Source organism: Aulostomus chinensis, chromosome 14 (genome assembly GCF_037954235.1).
Source record: "Aulostomus chinensis isolate RoL2024-O1b breed Wild chromosome 14, RoL_Achi_v1.0, whole genome shotgun sequence".
NCBI classification, from domain to species: Eukaryota; Metazoa; Chordata; class Actinopteri; order Syngnathiformes; family Aulostomidae; genus Aulostomus; species Aulostomus chinensis.
Genome location: NC_141333.1, coordinates 14,892,207 through 14,906,687, shown reverse-complemented (window position 1 = coordinate 14,906,687; position 14,481 = coordinate 14,892,207). Strand labels below are relative to the sequence as shown.

General features: G+C 40.1%; 2 protein-coding genes across 2 annotated transcripts; one reads left to right on the top strand and one right to left on the bottom strand.

Moving 5' to 3' along the window:
* Window positions 1-115: 115 nt before the first annotated feature.
* Window positions 116-5,493, top strand: LOC147249871 (serine/threonine-protein kinase NIM1). The gene is made up of 4 exons (XM_086223643.1): window positions 116-175; window positions 1,863-2,162; window positions 2,633-2,898; window positions 3,478-5,493. Exons 1-4 carry the CDS (start codon window positions 154-156, stop codon window positions 4,228-4,230), a joined length of 1,341 nt encoding a protein of 446 aa, XP_086079769.1. The 5' UTR covers window positions 116-153; the 3' UTR covers window positions 4,231-5,493.
* A 3,606-nt stretch (window positions 5,494-9,099) lies between these two features.
* On the bottom strand, window positions 9,100-12,083 carry ccl25b (chemokine (C-C motif) ligand 25b). Its single transcript, XM_086225174.1, has 5 exons — window positions 11,926-12,083; window positions 11,472-11,576; window positions 9,860-9,977; window positions 9,546-9,666; window positions 9,100-9,450 (listed from the first exon to the last, which is right to left on the bottom strand). The coding sequence occupies exons 2-4, from the start codon at window positions 11,533-11,535 to the stop codon at window positions 9,546-9,548; spliced, it is 303 nt and encodes a 100-aa protein (XP_086081300.1). The 5' UTR covers window positions 11,536-11,576; window positions 11,926-12,083; the 3' UTR covers window positions 9,100-9,450.
* Between the last annotated feature and the right edge of the window lie 2,398 nt (window positions 12,084-14,481).

Below are 14,481 nucleotides of genomic sequence, written 5' to 3'. Positions count from 1 at the left end.
CTTCAAAATTGTGTGTGCAGCATTTCCATTGTTTCAGTGTGTGTCAGATAACCCAATGACCAGTCCACTAATACGCCGTTAATAGGATTGTCAGGTGTGATTTAGTCTCCCGAAGCTCCATTCACATGTCCTGTCACAGCCCGAGGGACAGACATGAAGGACCCGCAGCAGACAGGTACACCTTTATTTCTGCCTTTAATTTTTGTATAAAGCTATTGGCTTTATTCCTTCTTAATTAAAAATTTACCATTGCTTTATAATACATAATAAGATAAACTTTGAGTTTCTATGCCTTTTTGTTGATGTTTGTCTTGAAGCATCATATTTGCTGGGTCTTTGCTTCCATCAGTAGAAAGTTGCTCATTTAATAAATTGCTTTTTTAACATTTAAAATACAGGTTTTAAGACTTATTGATATAGAAACCTAATTTTTATATTTCTGAATGGATTGCCTCCATTTAAAACTGCACAGTATTGATATATAATCGAAATTCATAATTTAAATCCTGACTTATTTGATGTAGATTGAAGAACAAAGGCATTGACAGTCTTGCAGAAATGCCCACTGACCAAATCTGAAATCCATTCATGATGTCATCTGTACATGAAGTCATTTGCTTAATAAGACCACTGCAATGTTTGTCTTTCTGTAAGAGGGACTATGCAAAACCTGGAGGTGATTTTTGCGAAACGTCAATGTAAAAACTGAGCTACAAACCTGCAACAGCCACCAAAGCGTTCCTGAAATAATACTTTAACATACTTCTATATATCCATGGCTTCAGTTATGCATTTATATATGATAGAGGATTTGGATATTGGCCCTGGCACAGGTCTCTGGCTTTCTACTCACATGTATTTGTTTTTTGATACAAGGCAAAGGCAAAGTGACATGTACCAAAATTCATGCTAATTAACATGCCAGAGTAACAAAACAACAAAGTTAGATATATTCAAAAACCTTCCTTTGTCTATTTTTATCCTTCTCAAAATATAGTTACTAATGAATCCAATAATAGTTACAATGATAACTCCAACTCTAATTTGACAGCTCTATTATTGTGCTGGTATTCTGGGGGTCTAGTCGTAAGCCCGTCTCAGTAAGTACTGTGCACATAGCCAGAGGCGACCCACTAATGCTGCGGCTAAAAGAAGCTGGTAATCCATGCCGCTTTGTGTACTGGACCAAGCTAATTTACCCCACAAATACCCAGGAACTGATGTAAGAGTTGCAATGATTTTCACAGAAAACTAACTTTTGAACATCGTCAAACTATGTTAAAATCCTCATATGTAACCCCCAATTCCCGCTGTGCTTAGTCTGAAGAACTGAATTATTACCTCTGTTCCCAGAAAAAGAATAAAATAATACTGTTAAAATGTAAAAACTGCATGAAAGTGAAAACTTGTTTGTGATGTTTGTGAATGTGAGTGCGCCACAAAAACACTGTGTCGTCCGACGTTTTACTCATGCGTGCTTTGTTGTTGTTGTTTTTATTGTTTGCTTTCAGTTGTAAACAGGTTAAGAAATATTTACAGGTCGAATAAAACACAGAGATCAACCTGCAAATTTACTACGACAGACATTATTTTTATCCTCTTGTAGCAGATGTGAGCGTGATGTAAATTCCCCCTAGAGTGATGTAAAAGCAGCCAGATTTTTTACTTAAAGACAAAGTAAGTCTCGTAACGTGGAGGTCAATCTCATTATTGGTGTTCTAACTTTGGAACAGTGGCACTACTCGTCTGCCTCTTGACCTCTTGAAGAGTTCAACAGTTCAACAGCACTTGCAAAAGAGGATAATCCCAATGCTGGATAATGAGTGCGGTTTATTCAGAAGGTTCTTCATTTTCTCTTCCAGCCATCAAGATGAGGCTATGGCCCAAGCAGAAAGTGACCAAATCCAAAGATGAGGTTCCAGAGGTGGAGAAGACAACCAAGCCCCTCACCACGGCTCCCTTATGTGCCATCCCACAGCTGACGGAAGCAGAGAGGATGCGTCAGTCTCCGTTTGAGAGGCTGGTCTATGACATGGCCCACAATGAGAGGATGGTTAATGACTTGATGTTGGGTCGGAGGGTTGGATTCTACGAGCTGCGAGGGGAGGTCGGGCAGGGTAACTTCTCCACTGTCAGACTGGGCATCCACGCCCTGACTAAAGGTAGGGAACCCTATTCATTGAGTGTTTTTTGTTTGAATGATTAAATGTGAAATAAATGTCCTTTACTTGTTTACATCTAATTGGAAAAACAGCCCTACTGTCCTGCTTGCACGATTCGGCCTTGAGGAGATATTAATGTAGATGATTATATCGTTGTTTCATTAACAGAGAAGAGAATTAACCCCTCAAGTAAGCCGTTCAGATCTGGCCTACCCCCTGCTGCGAATTTATTAAAATCACCAAAACATTTCTATTTATGTGCACAAGTTCTTGATTCTCAGCCACATTTTTTGCAACAACACTGCAACAATCTTCAAAATGAATTACTAACTGAAATGATTGCTCTTATCATGTTCATATAACAGTGGTCTCTATGTTCTAATGGGTTTTAATCTTTTAGGTGTGACTTATTTTGGCCTGTCACCCTGTCTAAACTCATTACCGAAGCCTCCTCTCCTCTTCTCTTCCAGAGAGAGTAGCTGTAAAAATCATGGACAAGCGGCGTCTGGATAAGAGCCAGCCTTTGAGCTCTGCGGAGATCAGCTGCATGGAAAAGCTGTGCCACCCTAACGTGGTGCGTCTCTACGAGGTGATCGAGACCACCAGGAAGTTGTATCTGGTGATGGAGTATGGCAGCGGGGGAGACCTGTTCTCCCGAATCACCACCAGGGGGAAGCTTAGTGATCTGGATACCAAGCTGATCTTTGCTCAAATTGTATCTGCTGTGAAACACATGGTGAGTATGGTTGTCACACTCCTCACAATCCGCCGCTGCATAAACCTGTCCGTCTCACCTCCATGAACGTCTGAGCTTTCATTATTCACTGGATCAAAGCAAACAAGAGCTGAAGCTTAAATAAACTTAGATGTGCTGTTGTGGTGATGTTAGTCACACACATTTTGTAGGAAGTACTCTTCCCTGGATTAAGATAATAATACAATAAGCAGTCACTGGAAGAGACAGACAGCTCAAAATGGAATAACTCAAGGGGTCTAAAAAGACTTTGTCTAGAATAGATGATGAAACAAGATGCTAATAATGCTAATAATAAATGTTTTATTATTTGGATGTTCTATCATGCCTTTTAAAGAGATCTGTCACCAGTGAGATTCCTTTATAAATCGACTCTATGTTTATGATGATGATTGATATTGTTATTATATAAAGTAGATTGCCATTGTATTTTTTTCATTAAAAAAAAATCTGCCACCAAACCAATTAAGACAAGGAAAAAAAGTTCCCACTCTCTTGGCCGATAACTGAAAGTCATACATCTATTTTCACTTTTCCTGCTTTCCGTTTTTCATATTTCAGCACGACAAGAACATCGTCCACAGAGACCTGAAGGCGGAGAACATCTTTTACACCACCAGCTACTGCATCAAGGTGGGGGATTTTGGCTTCAGCACTGACAGCAGCCCCAACGAGCTTCTCACCAGTTTCTGCGGCTCGCCACCATACGCGGCTCCTGAGCTGTTTAGGGAAAAAGGATACATCGGACGCTATTCGGACATTTGGGCTTTAGGTATTCTGTTGTATTTCATGGTGACAGCCACAATGCCTTTTTATGGAGATAACCTAGGGAGGCTGAAGCGCTGCATCCTTCAAGGAGCCTACAGTATCCCTGCTTACGTGCCTGATCCATGTCAGCTGGTCATAAAGGGCATGCTGCGTCCTGTGCCTGTTGATCGCTCCTCTCTCACACAGATTACAAACAGCACTTGGCTGAAAGGGATTGAATACCCTCATCCGTATGTGTTGTTGCCCCAGTCCCCAGCTCATTTCGCACAGGCCGACCAGGTGCTGTGCACGGAGGAACAGGAGGTCAAGAGCTTGCTGTCTGAGCTGGGAATTGCCACAGTTCATTTTCAAAACAATCCCTGCCTAGACTCTAAGAGTCCACTGACGGGAATTTATCGGATCCTTCTCCATCGTGTTCAGAAGAGGAGGTCGGTTGAGGCCGTGGGCTATTCAGCTCTTCACCCTGATGAGTACAGGAGTCCGAGGAAATGGTTTGAAGCATCTATGGACAAACAGAATCCCTCTGCAGTATGTGTCATACTCTGACAAGAGCTGTTGTTTTTGGAACGTTTCCATTTATTTGCTTACACTCCCTAATTCCCTTCAGGCTCCCTTGATTTCTGACAGTCATGCTACTTGTGGAATGTGTCCAAGCTGTGTTGTGCAATGAAGAGACAAACAAATGAAGGAAAGGTTGAGGCTGGGGTAAGAGGGCTCTTCATCCCAACTATTAAGTAATTAGCTGCGGCTTTCTGTGCTGGTTACATCACCAGCTATATGCTCGGTCTGTACGGCCAGCTTACTGATGCAAAACATTCATCAATCACTGTATTGGTATCAGCATCTTCCAATCCTTCTTAGAGCATAAATCTTCTGAACTAATCCAAAGCCACGAGTAATCCTGACCAGGGAGACAACGAGAACATGCTTGTCACTGAAACGAAACCTGAGACTGGAGGAAAAACATGTCCAGGGGAAAATGGAAGTAGGCGTGAAGCAATGTTAGGACCAAACAGAGACCAGGGAGTAGTTTTCATTTAAGGCCGTTCTGCAACCACCAAATGTGTTTTAAACAAGAAATATGATGCCCGCATGCCTTCATCTGATGCAGAGAAGCATGCATGTATATTTCACAAAGTTCTCCGATTGGTTTAAGAGTTTGCACAATTTAAATCATGTTTTGTTAAAGCCCTGCTTCACCCAAAATGGGCACTTCACCTTTCAAGTACTCATAAATATGTGCGCTGAACTCACAAACATGTTTCTACCTGCTGCGTCCCTTCTTTGTGACTCCAGAATAGAGAAGGACCCAGGCATGGATAAGGAGTTCAACAAAGATTTTGATTTGAGCTGAATTCATTCCAAAACGAGTGTTTATAGCTCAAATCAAAATATTTGCGGATTTCTGAGCACATGGCTGAAGAATAAAGACGTAGACTATACCAGACGATGCACACAAGAGTTTGTAAATCAACATTTTTGGACAGTTTTTTGTTAGTAGTTGGTAGGTGGTCATCAGCTTTAAGCTATATATACATGGCTGTCTCTCTCTTCTTTCTAGTCAAAGGAGTGATGCAATGGGTTAAAAAAAAAGAAAGAAAAAGAACTAAATGAGCTCAAGACACCTATTTTTGACTACTTCAAAGACAAAGTTCATGCCAAGGGTGAAGTATCCCTTTATATACATGTCAAGTATTGGGCGAAATTTGCTGATATTTTGAAGGTAATGTGTCAATATATCTCTATAATATCCAGAATTTTTACTGCATTCTGTATTTATAGCAATAAGTAAGTGTCATTTCGTTTATCAGAATAAAATATTTTCAAAAACTCCTCTGAGACTTTATATTTTTATTGCTCTGCTACTTCCAGTAAAGATCTTAAAAGTTCATAAGGGGATTTCTTCTGATTATTTATGTCCTTGACCTAATCACTGACTCTGGAATCATTTGAACCGATTCATTTTTGAGCCAAATCAAACACTTATGGGAAAAAGGGTTTATGAGGCCTTTGTTAAAGCTACACAAAAGGGGAACATTAAGCTTCTTAAGTTCTTTTGAGACTGAGTTCACACATGATGCTGCCTCAGCGTTCATGTGGGATCTCTCCTGGAAGTTACAACAGTCTGTGGGACCAGATATCATTTGGTATCGTTTGCCAGCACCTCACTGTCAGTTAACGCCAACTCTGCCTGTGCTTACCTGCACACACTTTCTCTGATCAATGATTGGGTGTGAGATAAACTTTACATTTTACAATGAAGTGTTGATCCCCAAACTAAACCATGTTCACCCAGGAATGTGAGCACAATGTGTGGGTGGGGGCAGACAGAGACTAAGGCACAGTTCTTACTTGTTGTTTAGACAATCCTGAGCTTCTTGCTCAATATTACTGGAGTGAAAAACCCCATTATTGCGTTTACTTGAGGAATTTTGACAAATCTGATAAAACTGAGATGGCGTTTACTGTGAAACGAAAGTGCACTGAAATGTAAACCAATTACGGCCTGATGCAAAAGGCCAGAGTGAGTTGTTTTTATACTCAAGTTAATAATTCACGTCGAGATGATCAAAGGTGGGTGGCCATGTGGGGCAGGTAAACACAGACAGCAACTCACTCAGGCGAAATACTCAACAGCACATTTCATTTACTGACATGTGACATTTTCATCTTTCACAACTTGCTATTTGAGTTGGCATTCCATAATTAAGGTAACCATTCGCAGAAGGACATTCAGAAATGACTTGTTCTGACAGTTAGATGACGTTTATCTGTTACACATGTTTAAAAAAAAAAAGTCCGTCACATTCACATAAACAGAATTTGAATCTCTCTACAACACATGGAGTCTGGACATCAAAACCTTTTTGTGCTTCTAACTTGGCTGAACATGGTGGCTCTGACGATAATTCGTCTGATTACGTTTGGCAGTGAGACAAATGCTTAAAGGCCTGGATGACTGACAAATCTACTCACTTCATAAAAGCACGGTTGCACAAGAGCTGTTGCCTTATATAGACAATTTCCTTTTCAACAGTAGGACAGGAAAGCTTGCTGAGAGACTGAAGAAAATTGAAATAATATTTTTAAAAAAAAACAAATATTGGGTGTCTCCCTTCCTCTGGGTTGCATCAAATAATCTGAGTTCATATATTTGTGTCCACCCCAGTAAAGTAGTTCATAGTCTACCTACATGCTAACTTCCTTCTTGGATCCAAGCGCCAGTGTATTTATGGTTCTTCTACGGAGGAATGTATAACCGTTGGTTTGATGCCAGCGTGCACTAGACTGCAAACTTCTGTCCTTTATGTACACTCATCAATGCATGATCATTGACTTCATTGTGTTTTGACCCTGAGGGGCCTGAAGCTATTTTATGTGTGCAATGTTGCAAAGAGAGGCAAGAAGTGAAAGTGTCTCGGTGGAGGTCCTTCAATGGATTGCAATTCAAGCAAGTTCGAGCAAGAAGTCTCGGTTATGAACTCTTGCATAACTAGCCGTAACTGCAGACGGTGCAGGTGTGCTGTTATTATAGAGGAGTCCAATAAAAATTAGATAAAAAGAAAAAAAAAGCTCACCCACGACACCAGAGGTGAAAAGAAGAGGAGCAGCCTCAGGGTGCCAATGAGAAGCTGATTTCCTTTTCCACATAACTGAATTCCCAAACCAACTATTGGGACCAAAATAGAGGGCAAATATCTCTCCGGTGGCTCAGTGGTGCTTTGTTAATGTGTTATATTGGTTTATCCGGGAGAAATGGGGCGCAGAAGCACTTTGTTGCCTAGTTTCTGAGCAGTGACTATTCTATAAGAGAGCAAACCTTCTCCGACTGTGATCTTGATCGCTCGAATACTAAACCCACTCAGCCCCTGATTATTTGGAAAGGGTCTAACAGGTTGTAACTGAACACATTTTGGTAGAGTACCAAGTCTGATTAAAAAAACATCAACTGCAGAGCCCATTCTGACTTTTGGAGGGAAATTGATCAGTTTGCTCAGACATATTGAGTTGCATAATCCAGAGACTAGTTTTCTGGCCCGCTTTAATTTGATTTTGAATAGCATCGGTCTGATTGAGGTGTATTTTTCATTGCCTTGATTGTCTTGCTGAAGGTGCTGCAGGTGTTAATGTCCCTACACCGAAGAGGGAAATGGAAACACAAAAAGAGGCAAGTGATTCATGAGCAACGGAGTGCTAGGATAGAGCCGGGGACATGCCACTGTGATATACTCCTCACCCCCAGTCCTTGACCTCCTTGACTTCTAAACTCTGTCATCCTTTCTGTTATTTTGCAGTCAATTTACTCGACCAGAGGATTTACTATCAATAAACAGGATCCCATACTTGTAACCCAATGTCACCCAAACACTGTAGTTCACATTTCAAATACTGACAAAATCTTGAGCTGATGAATAGTTTTGTTTTTACTGTATATAATCCACGCCTTCTTTATCGGGCTGTATGCTCAGTAATCTTCAAACACTGGGCTAAAAACAAACTAAAACAAACTAAAACCACTTCCTGCAAGTGGGAGGGTTCAGTAGAAGTAATGCAGGAGGGCGGAAATGATCTCCATGAGCTCAACTAGACAGCAGTTTGTGAGTACTTGAATGGAGAAATAAACTTATGTCGCTTCATTGTAGCTACCGACTATGTCAGCACCAGGTGAACGAAAGAAGGTCACATAGCAAACATCCAGAGGTTTGAGTTGTATAGAGTTAACAGACAGTTAATTTGTCAGCTATTGGCCTCATTTTGTTGACTGGAGCTGATCCGACGTTGCCCCACTGACATCCAGTAGAACTTAATCTTATCGGTGGTTTAACAAGGTTAATGGTGGTTAATTATTTTCCTGATTATTTATAAACTGAGGCTCCACGGTGGTGCAGTGGTCAGCGCTGTCGCCTCACAGCAAGAAGGTTCCGGGTCCGAGTCCCAGCTCGAGCACAGGATCTTTCTGTTTGGAGTCTGCATGTTCTCCCTGTTCCTGTGTGGGTTCTCTCTGGTACTCCAGCTTCCTCCACAGTCCAAAGACATCAAGAGGGGCCGAGGCTGATTGATACTCTAAATTGACCGTAGGTGTGACTGTGAGTGTGAATGGTTGTCTGTCTCTATGTGTTGGTCCTGAGATGGACTGGTGACCTGTCCAGGGTGAACCCTGCCTCTCACCTGAAGGCTGCTTGGATAGGCTCCAGCCCTCCACGACCCTTAACAGGATAAACGGTAGAAAATAGATGGACGGACGGATGAATGGATGGATGGATTTATGAAGTGAGTCTTTTTTGTACACCTTGATTCTTTATTTATATTGTAAAACACTAAGTGTTATTATAGAGTACAAACACAAATAAGGAAATAAGGAAATCTGCTGTATACAAAAGCACTTTAAACTCAGCCCCACTGTAGTTGCTTTACACACACACACACACACACACACACACACACACACACACACACACACACACACACACACACACACACACACACACACACCTCGTAAATATATTTCCAAGCTGCCAAATAGTGGCTCATTCCTAGCAGGCTTTAACAGAAAATAATGACAAATCAACTTTTGAAAAAAACAAACAGATGAACTAAAAATAAGAGAGTATGTTTGTGTCACATTAAACTGTGTATATGATTCACATTCTTTTTCAGAAACAGGAAATGCCCCATCTTGAGCATAATCAGATCCATCTGGTGAAAGGTGATATATGAAAGCTAATGAGGCGAGACAGCGTCCTCCCTTCATCGTCTTTCACTGGGCTGCAAAAATAAACATTTAACCATGAGAAATCTGGAATTTTCTGTAAGACATTAACATATGGTTTTGTGTAAATGTAAAAAGCATGTTGATTTACCTAATTCCTCCCTTGCATTCTTGCAGCAACAGTGTCCATCAGGCTCTGGACCCAGTCACTGTCCGGATTGGCGCAGAGCTCCCGAGGTTTGACGTCTGCACGCCTCTGCTTCATCGTAAATCTGTATTCATAAAGATATCACAAGTTACTGCGTGAGTTCCACCGCTGTGCACAGTTAAAGCTCAGTAAGCTGCGTGTTTATTTTTCCACTCATCATTGCCAGTTTGTTATTGTGGGAGGTTTCAATAATGGAGCTGTTGCTTAAAGGAAAACAAAAGCTAAGCAGGGGCAGGAAGTGAAAGTCTGTAACTCACATAACAGCTCTGATGTTGCAGTTCTCGTCTATCTCCTGCATCTTGACACTCTCTATGTTCCTCCTCACATTTTTTTTCATCCTGCTGATGTAACCAAGACAGCAGTTGCCAAATGACCCTGGGGAGAAATACAGAGGTGAACCTCAGGGGAGAAACTGACCCATATTCAAAAAGTCACTCTGACTGAGAAAGGGAGCAATTAATCTTTAAACTTCAGTTCACAGAGGGTTAAAAAAACAACAACTAATTTACAGTTGTCCTTGTTGATCTTACATGTATTTCCCATATATGTGTATCTTTTAAACAAATATAGCTCTTAAAATTCAGACAGGGAATTGGCCTCATAAAATTCTTATCATGTAACATGCAATGGTGAAAAGTGATTTTATATGGAGCCCCAGAGTGGCCACGTCGAGAGGAAAATACATATTAAGTCCCTGAGGTACTTAAGTTGTTGTTTTTTTTTTTAGATATTTTTGCCAACAAAATAGAATCTGTTCTTGTTCTTTCATTTTTTTTTTAAACGTTAGTACAAGTTACAACTTTTGGCCTCAAACATTGGAAAATAACCAAGGATTTTTTTTTCCCAATTCTGGCCACTCCAAGGCTCTGTAAATTTCGGATTTTAAAACAGATGTTCTCTCATCATCATCATCATCATCATCATCATCATCATCATCATCATCATCACTATGTATGCCATCTCTAGTTGGGAGTTTTCATAATTGTGAAAATCTCTCAGACTATTTCTGTGTCTAGCGTCTCAAAGTGATAATGGATATTTTTAGGGTGTTTGGTCACAATTCCTGTGGGTGGAGTTTAGGAAATGAACTTCTTATTTCTAAAATTCTGACCACAGAAAACCCTACCAACTGTCATTAGTAACCTTTAGATAACCTGGAATCGAGTAAAAACAAACACTATAAGGATGCAGCTGAAACTTCAGCAAGCTCTCAGGTGCAGCCATCACTCTACCCGTAGGCATGCACAGCTTCTTGTCTTGTTTTCACCTCTTCAATTGATCATGATATTACAGTTCGGTAGTGAACCGAAAAACACATACACGGGCAAGGAAGTATTTTCTACCCTAGTTTGTGTTTTCACTGATCAGAAAAAAACCCTCTCCTGTTCGGAGAATACCATATCTTGGTCGTCCGTAGATTCAATTTGGTCTGAAATGAATAGATAAATAACCTCAGAGACAAAACAGCTTTCGAGACTTTATCAAGAAAATGTGGGTTACAGATTTCAGATGCAGCGACACGCAGGACTGCGTCCTTCTCCACAGCCATATTCAGGCGCACCAAAGTAATGCACAAGTTCCTGTACAATAATGGGCCAGAAAATGCTTTCTAAGCATAATTTTCTTCAAATAACACCCCCTTGTTTGTGTTCACTTGTAAATAAATAAATAAAGCTAAAGCCAAGCTCTGTTTATCTGTTATCATCTAAATCACGTTTAGTTGCCTTTGAGTAGAACATGGCTTCAAGATGGGAGGACAGAAAACTAAGAATATCATCGCATTGATACGCTTTTTATTTCTGAACAAAGAGCTTTTGAATATTTGAATCACAGCTCTGAAGTGAATCAAATACAATAAGTTCCACTGACCTTGAGCCTGACACAGTGACGCGCAGGTGAGAAGCAAAAGCAGGAAAAGAGCTTGGGAATTCATGGTTGCTGCTGCTGCTGTTGTTGTTGCTGTTGCGTGGTTCGCTGTGCAAGAACAAAAGATTCAATCAAGGAGAAGAACAAAACAGAAAAAGAACAGAGTCTCACACTCCCCTCCCCAAAGCTTCCCATCACAAACCCCTCCATCTGTGCTCTTTCGATACATGCAGTAAGAGTTATTTCTTTGAGTCATGATTAAAAGCGTTTAATCCTTGTCTGGTTTCCAGCTGTGTGCAGCTGTTTCATCTCCAGCGCTCTGGGTGTTATTTGATGGAAACCAAACGAGTAAAGTTAGATCTAGATTCTATCTCTGTGTCAACTAACTCCCCGCACACACAGAATAACAGCATGTTGGCTTGCACAAGGGTATAAGTCCCTGATCATGCACACATACCTGCTCACAGTCAGTATTTCACAAGATGTCCTGGAAGAAAAACCTTCAGTCCTGTCCAGTGTGCAGAGGCTCAGTACTGCTAAAACTTGTCATGTACACATGTAATATACCCTCCCCTGTTCAAACACCCTCGCCACTCCTCCTCTGCTTTCAGCACTCTACATTTTAAAATCACACAGTTAAACTTAAGTGCAATTTGACAGCTGAATGCTTTTCTTGGAGCAGGCAATGATGATGACAGATAAACTATCACTGATATTACCACGCACTTGTGCCACGATCACCTTGTGCCTCTTGTGTTATTGCCACACACAGTGAAGTATCACATCATAGGAAATCGTCTACTCTAAGATTGTGTTAACCAGTTGTGGTGTTAGTTAACAATGGGGTTAAGAACATGATGACGGGATACATCGGTGTCAATATATTGAAGACTGGCACGTTGGAATTGGACACAAGACAATGCATTTATTGTATCACTGATTAGAGATAACTTTCGAAATTGGACTTTTTTTTCATACAGAAATGTGAGCTGGACGATTTTCAACATCATTTTCCTTAGATATGGGCCAGCCTCTTGGACGGGGATTAAAACATCTTGAAGGAAACTGATAAAACGTTGACGATGACAACACCCTTAAAACTGTTCTTCATCATTTTCTGCAGCAGCTGCAAACATTTGACAAGCATATCCTACTTTTCCAAAGATTTTGGAACATCAATTGAAACCATTTGTACAGCTATTCTGTTCTTCTTGTTCCAATTCTTGCTATCCACACAGTCCGTGATGATCTAGTACCATTCATTTCTATGTACTACAAAAAACCAAACCTGCAAGTCTTTTTAACTGTTTTGGCAAGTTTTCAAGTCCCTGAATTGATGTAAAATATTTTCTGAGCATTTATATTGTGCATTTATACTCTCTATAAAATAATAAAAAGACACAATGGTACAAATGTCTGCATCACTGTGCAAATGAATGGTATACATTTATGTTACAGTGGTTTAACTGTCAGGGGAGGCCTCTGGGCCATCGCAACCTGAAGTAAACGGAAAACCTACACAGGAGTATGGATACCGAAAACTGGTTTCTATGGTAGAAAGCCCGTCTGACATTAGTAAAACCTTCAGTCTTTCTGATTTTAATCCTGTATTTGTACATTTGCTGCTTGATGTTGGATCCATAGTCAAAGAACACATGAGAACTTCTGATATTTCTATAGTGGGAAAAAGAAAGGAATTTTGCACAAACTGATTTTCTGCAGGGGCTTGATTGCTTCCACATGTCAGTTGAAGAGACGATGTTTGGTTCATGAGCCAAGTTTCAAATCGTTCTTTGTATGTGTGTCAAGGCCAGATTGTGCAATATAGTAAATGCAATGTTTTCTGGATTCATACTTAGAAACTTTAATAAGAACCAGCTGGCTGTCACCTTCAACCATGGAAGACAGTTTATGTTGGAAATGTTCAAACAGTGTTTGAGTAAAATACTTGGTTCATTTACACAGATGAACTAAGGACAACATGGATTTGGTTATGAGGTTCAGCCAGAATCAACAAAACCAAAACTATGAAACTGAAACAGCAAAATGGAATTCAACCATCGTTTGTGTTTTCATTTTTTAATTAAACTTGTGTTTTTCAGACAGTGATTCAAAAGCTTGTGGACTAAACCACAGGATATTTCACTTACTGAAGTGAGAACTCAAATGTGTACTTGAGGTGAAACTTTTACAACGAACTACAAAACGGTACCTCACAGTAGAGCTCAGAGGAGGAGGGAAAAGTCCTCTCACCCCTGTAGGCCACAGTGGAGTCTCCCCAGAGCACCTTCAGTCATAGAGGGAGACCAGTGGGGAGCAGCACAGACCAGCATGGGAGGTCCTGACGACCTGTGGCCACTCAGGTAGTAAAAGCAATGAGGTCTGATTGTACATCACTGTTAGTGCCGGTTTACTTTTTCATGAGGTTTAAATGCTCTTTAAATAAGTAGGATCCCTAATTATCAATTATTTTTTTCATATTTTGAATATGTGGCAGGGTGATTATTTGTTTAAAAAGATCTATTTGACTCAAATAAAGACTACAGATGCAGACTATTTGATTTTTAACAGCACAGTATGGTCGTTAATATTTTGGTTTCAAAGTCCAACATCAACTTCCAGTTTGAACCCTTTGAGTGAAAAATTTTAGGAACATCTGGTTTAACCCTCCTAAAATTGAAGCATATTATGCTATTACCATGTATGGTATTATTTTGCTGTTATGTTTAATGTAATGTTTTTTTTAACATACAATAATTAGGCTATGTTTAAAATAATCTCTTTTATGTAAAGTTTCTCTGTTGTCAATGATATAACATATGCGCTTTGTATCTTATATTGATTTATTTGATGGTCTCTGTTGTTTGTTTCTATTTTGTTATCATTTGTTATTTTAATTCAATGAAAACTGGCACAAGAATTCTTGTGGGATTAATTATGCTCCTTCTTATCTTATTTTACCATATTAATAGCTGTAAAAACTGATTTAGGGGTGTAAAATACAACACAATAT

Excerpts from the sequence above, each read along its gene's own strand:
- LOC147249871 (XM_086223643.1), top strand. The coding sequence starts at position 154 with ATGAAGGACCCGCAGCAGACAG. Across the intron at positions 176-1,862 it reads GAAGGACCCGCAGCAGACAG|CCATCAAGATGAGGCTATGG; the intron begins GTACACCTTTAT and ends TTTCTCTTCCAG. Across the intron at positions 2,899-3,477 it reads TATCTGCTGTGAAACACATG|CACGACAAGAACATCGTCCA; the intron begins GTGAGTATGGTT and ends TTCATATTTCAG.
- ccl25b (XM_086225174.1), bottom strand. The coding sequence starts at position 11,535 with ATGAATTCCCAAGCTCTTTTCCTGCTTTTGCTTCTCACCTGCGCGTCA. Across the intron at positions 9,978-11,471 it reads GTCACTGTGTCAGGCTCAAG|GGTCATTTGGCAACTGCTGT; the intron begins GTCAGTGGAACT and ends ATTTCTCCCCAG. Across the intron at positions 9,667-9,859 it reads TGCAACATCAGAGCTGTTAT|ATTTACGATGAAGCAGAGGC; the intron begins GTGAGTTACAGA and ends TTATGAATACAG.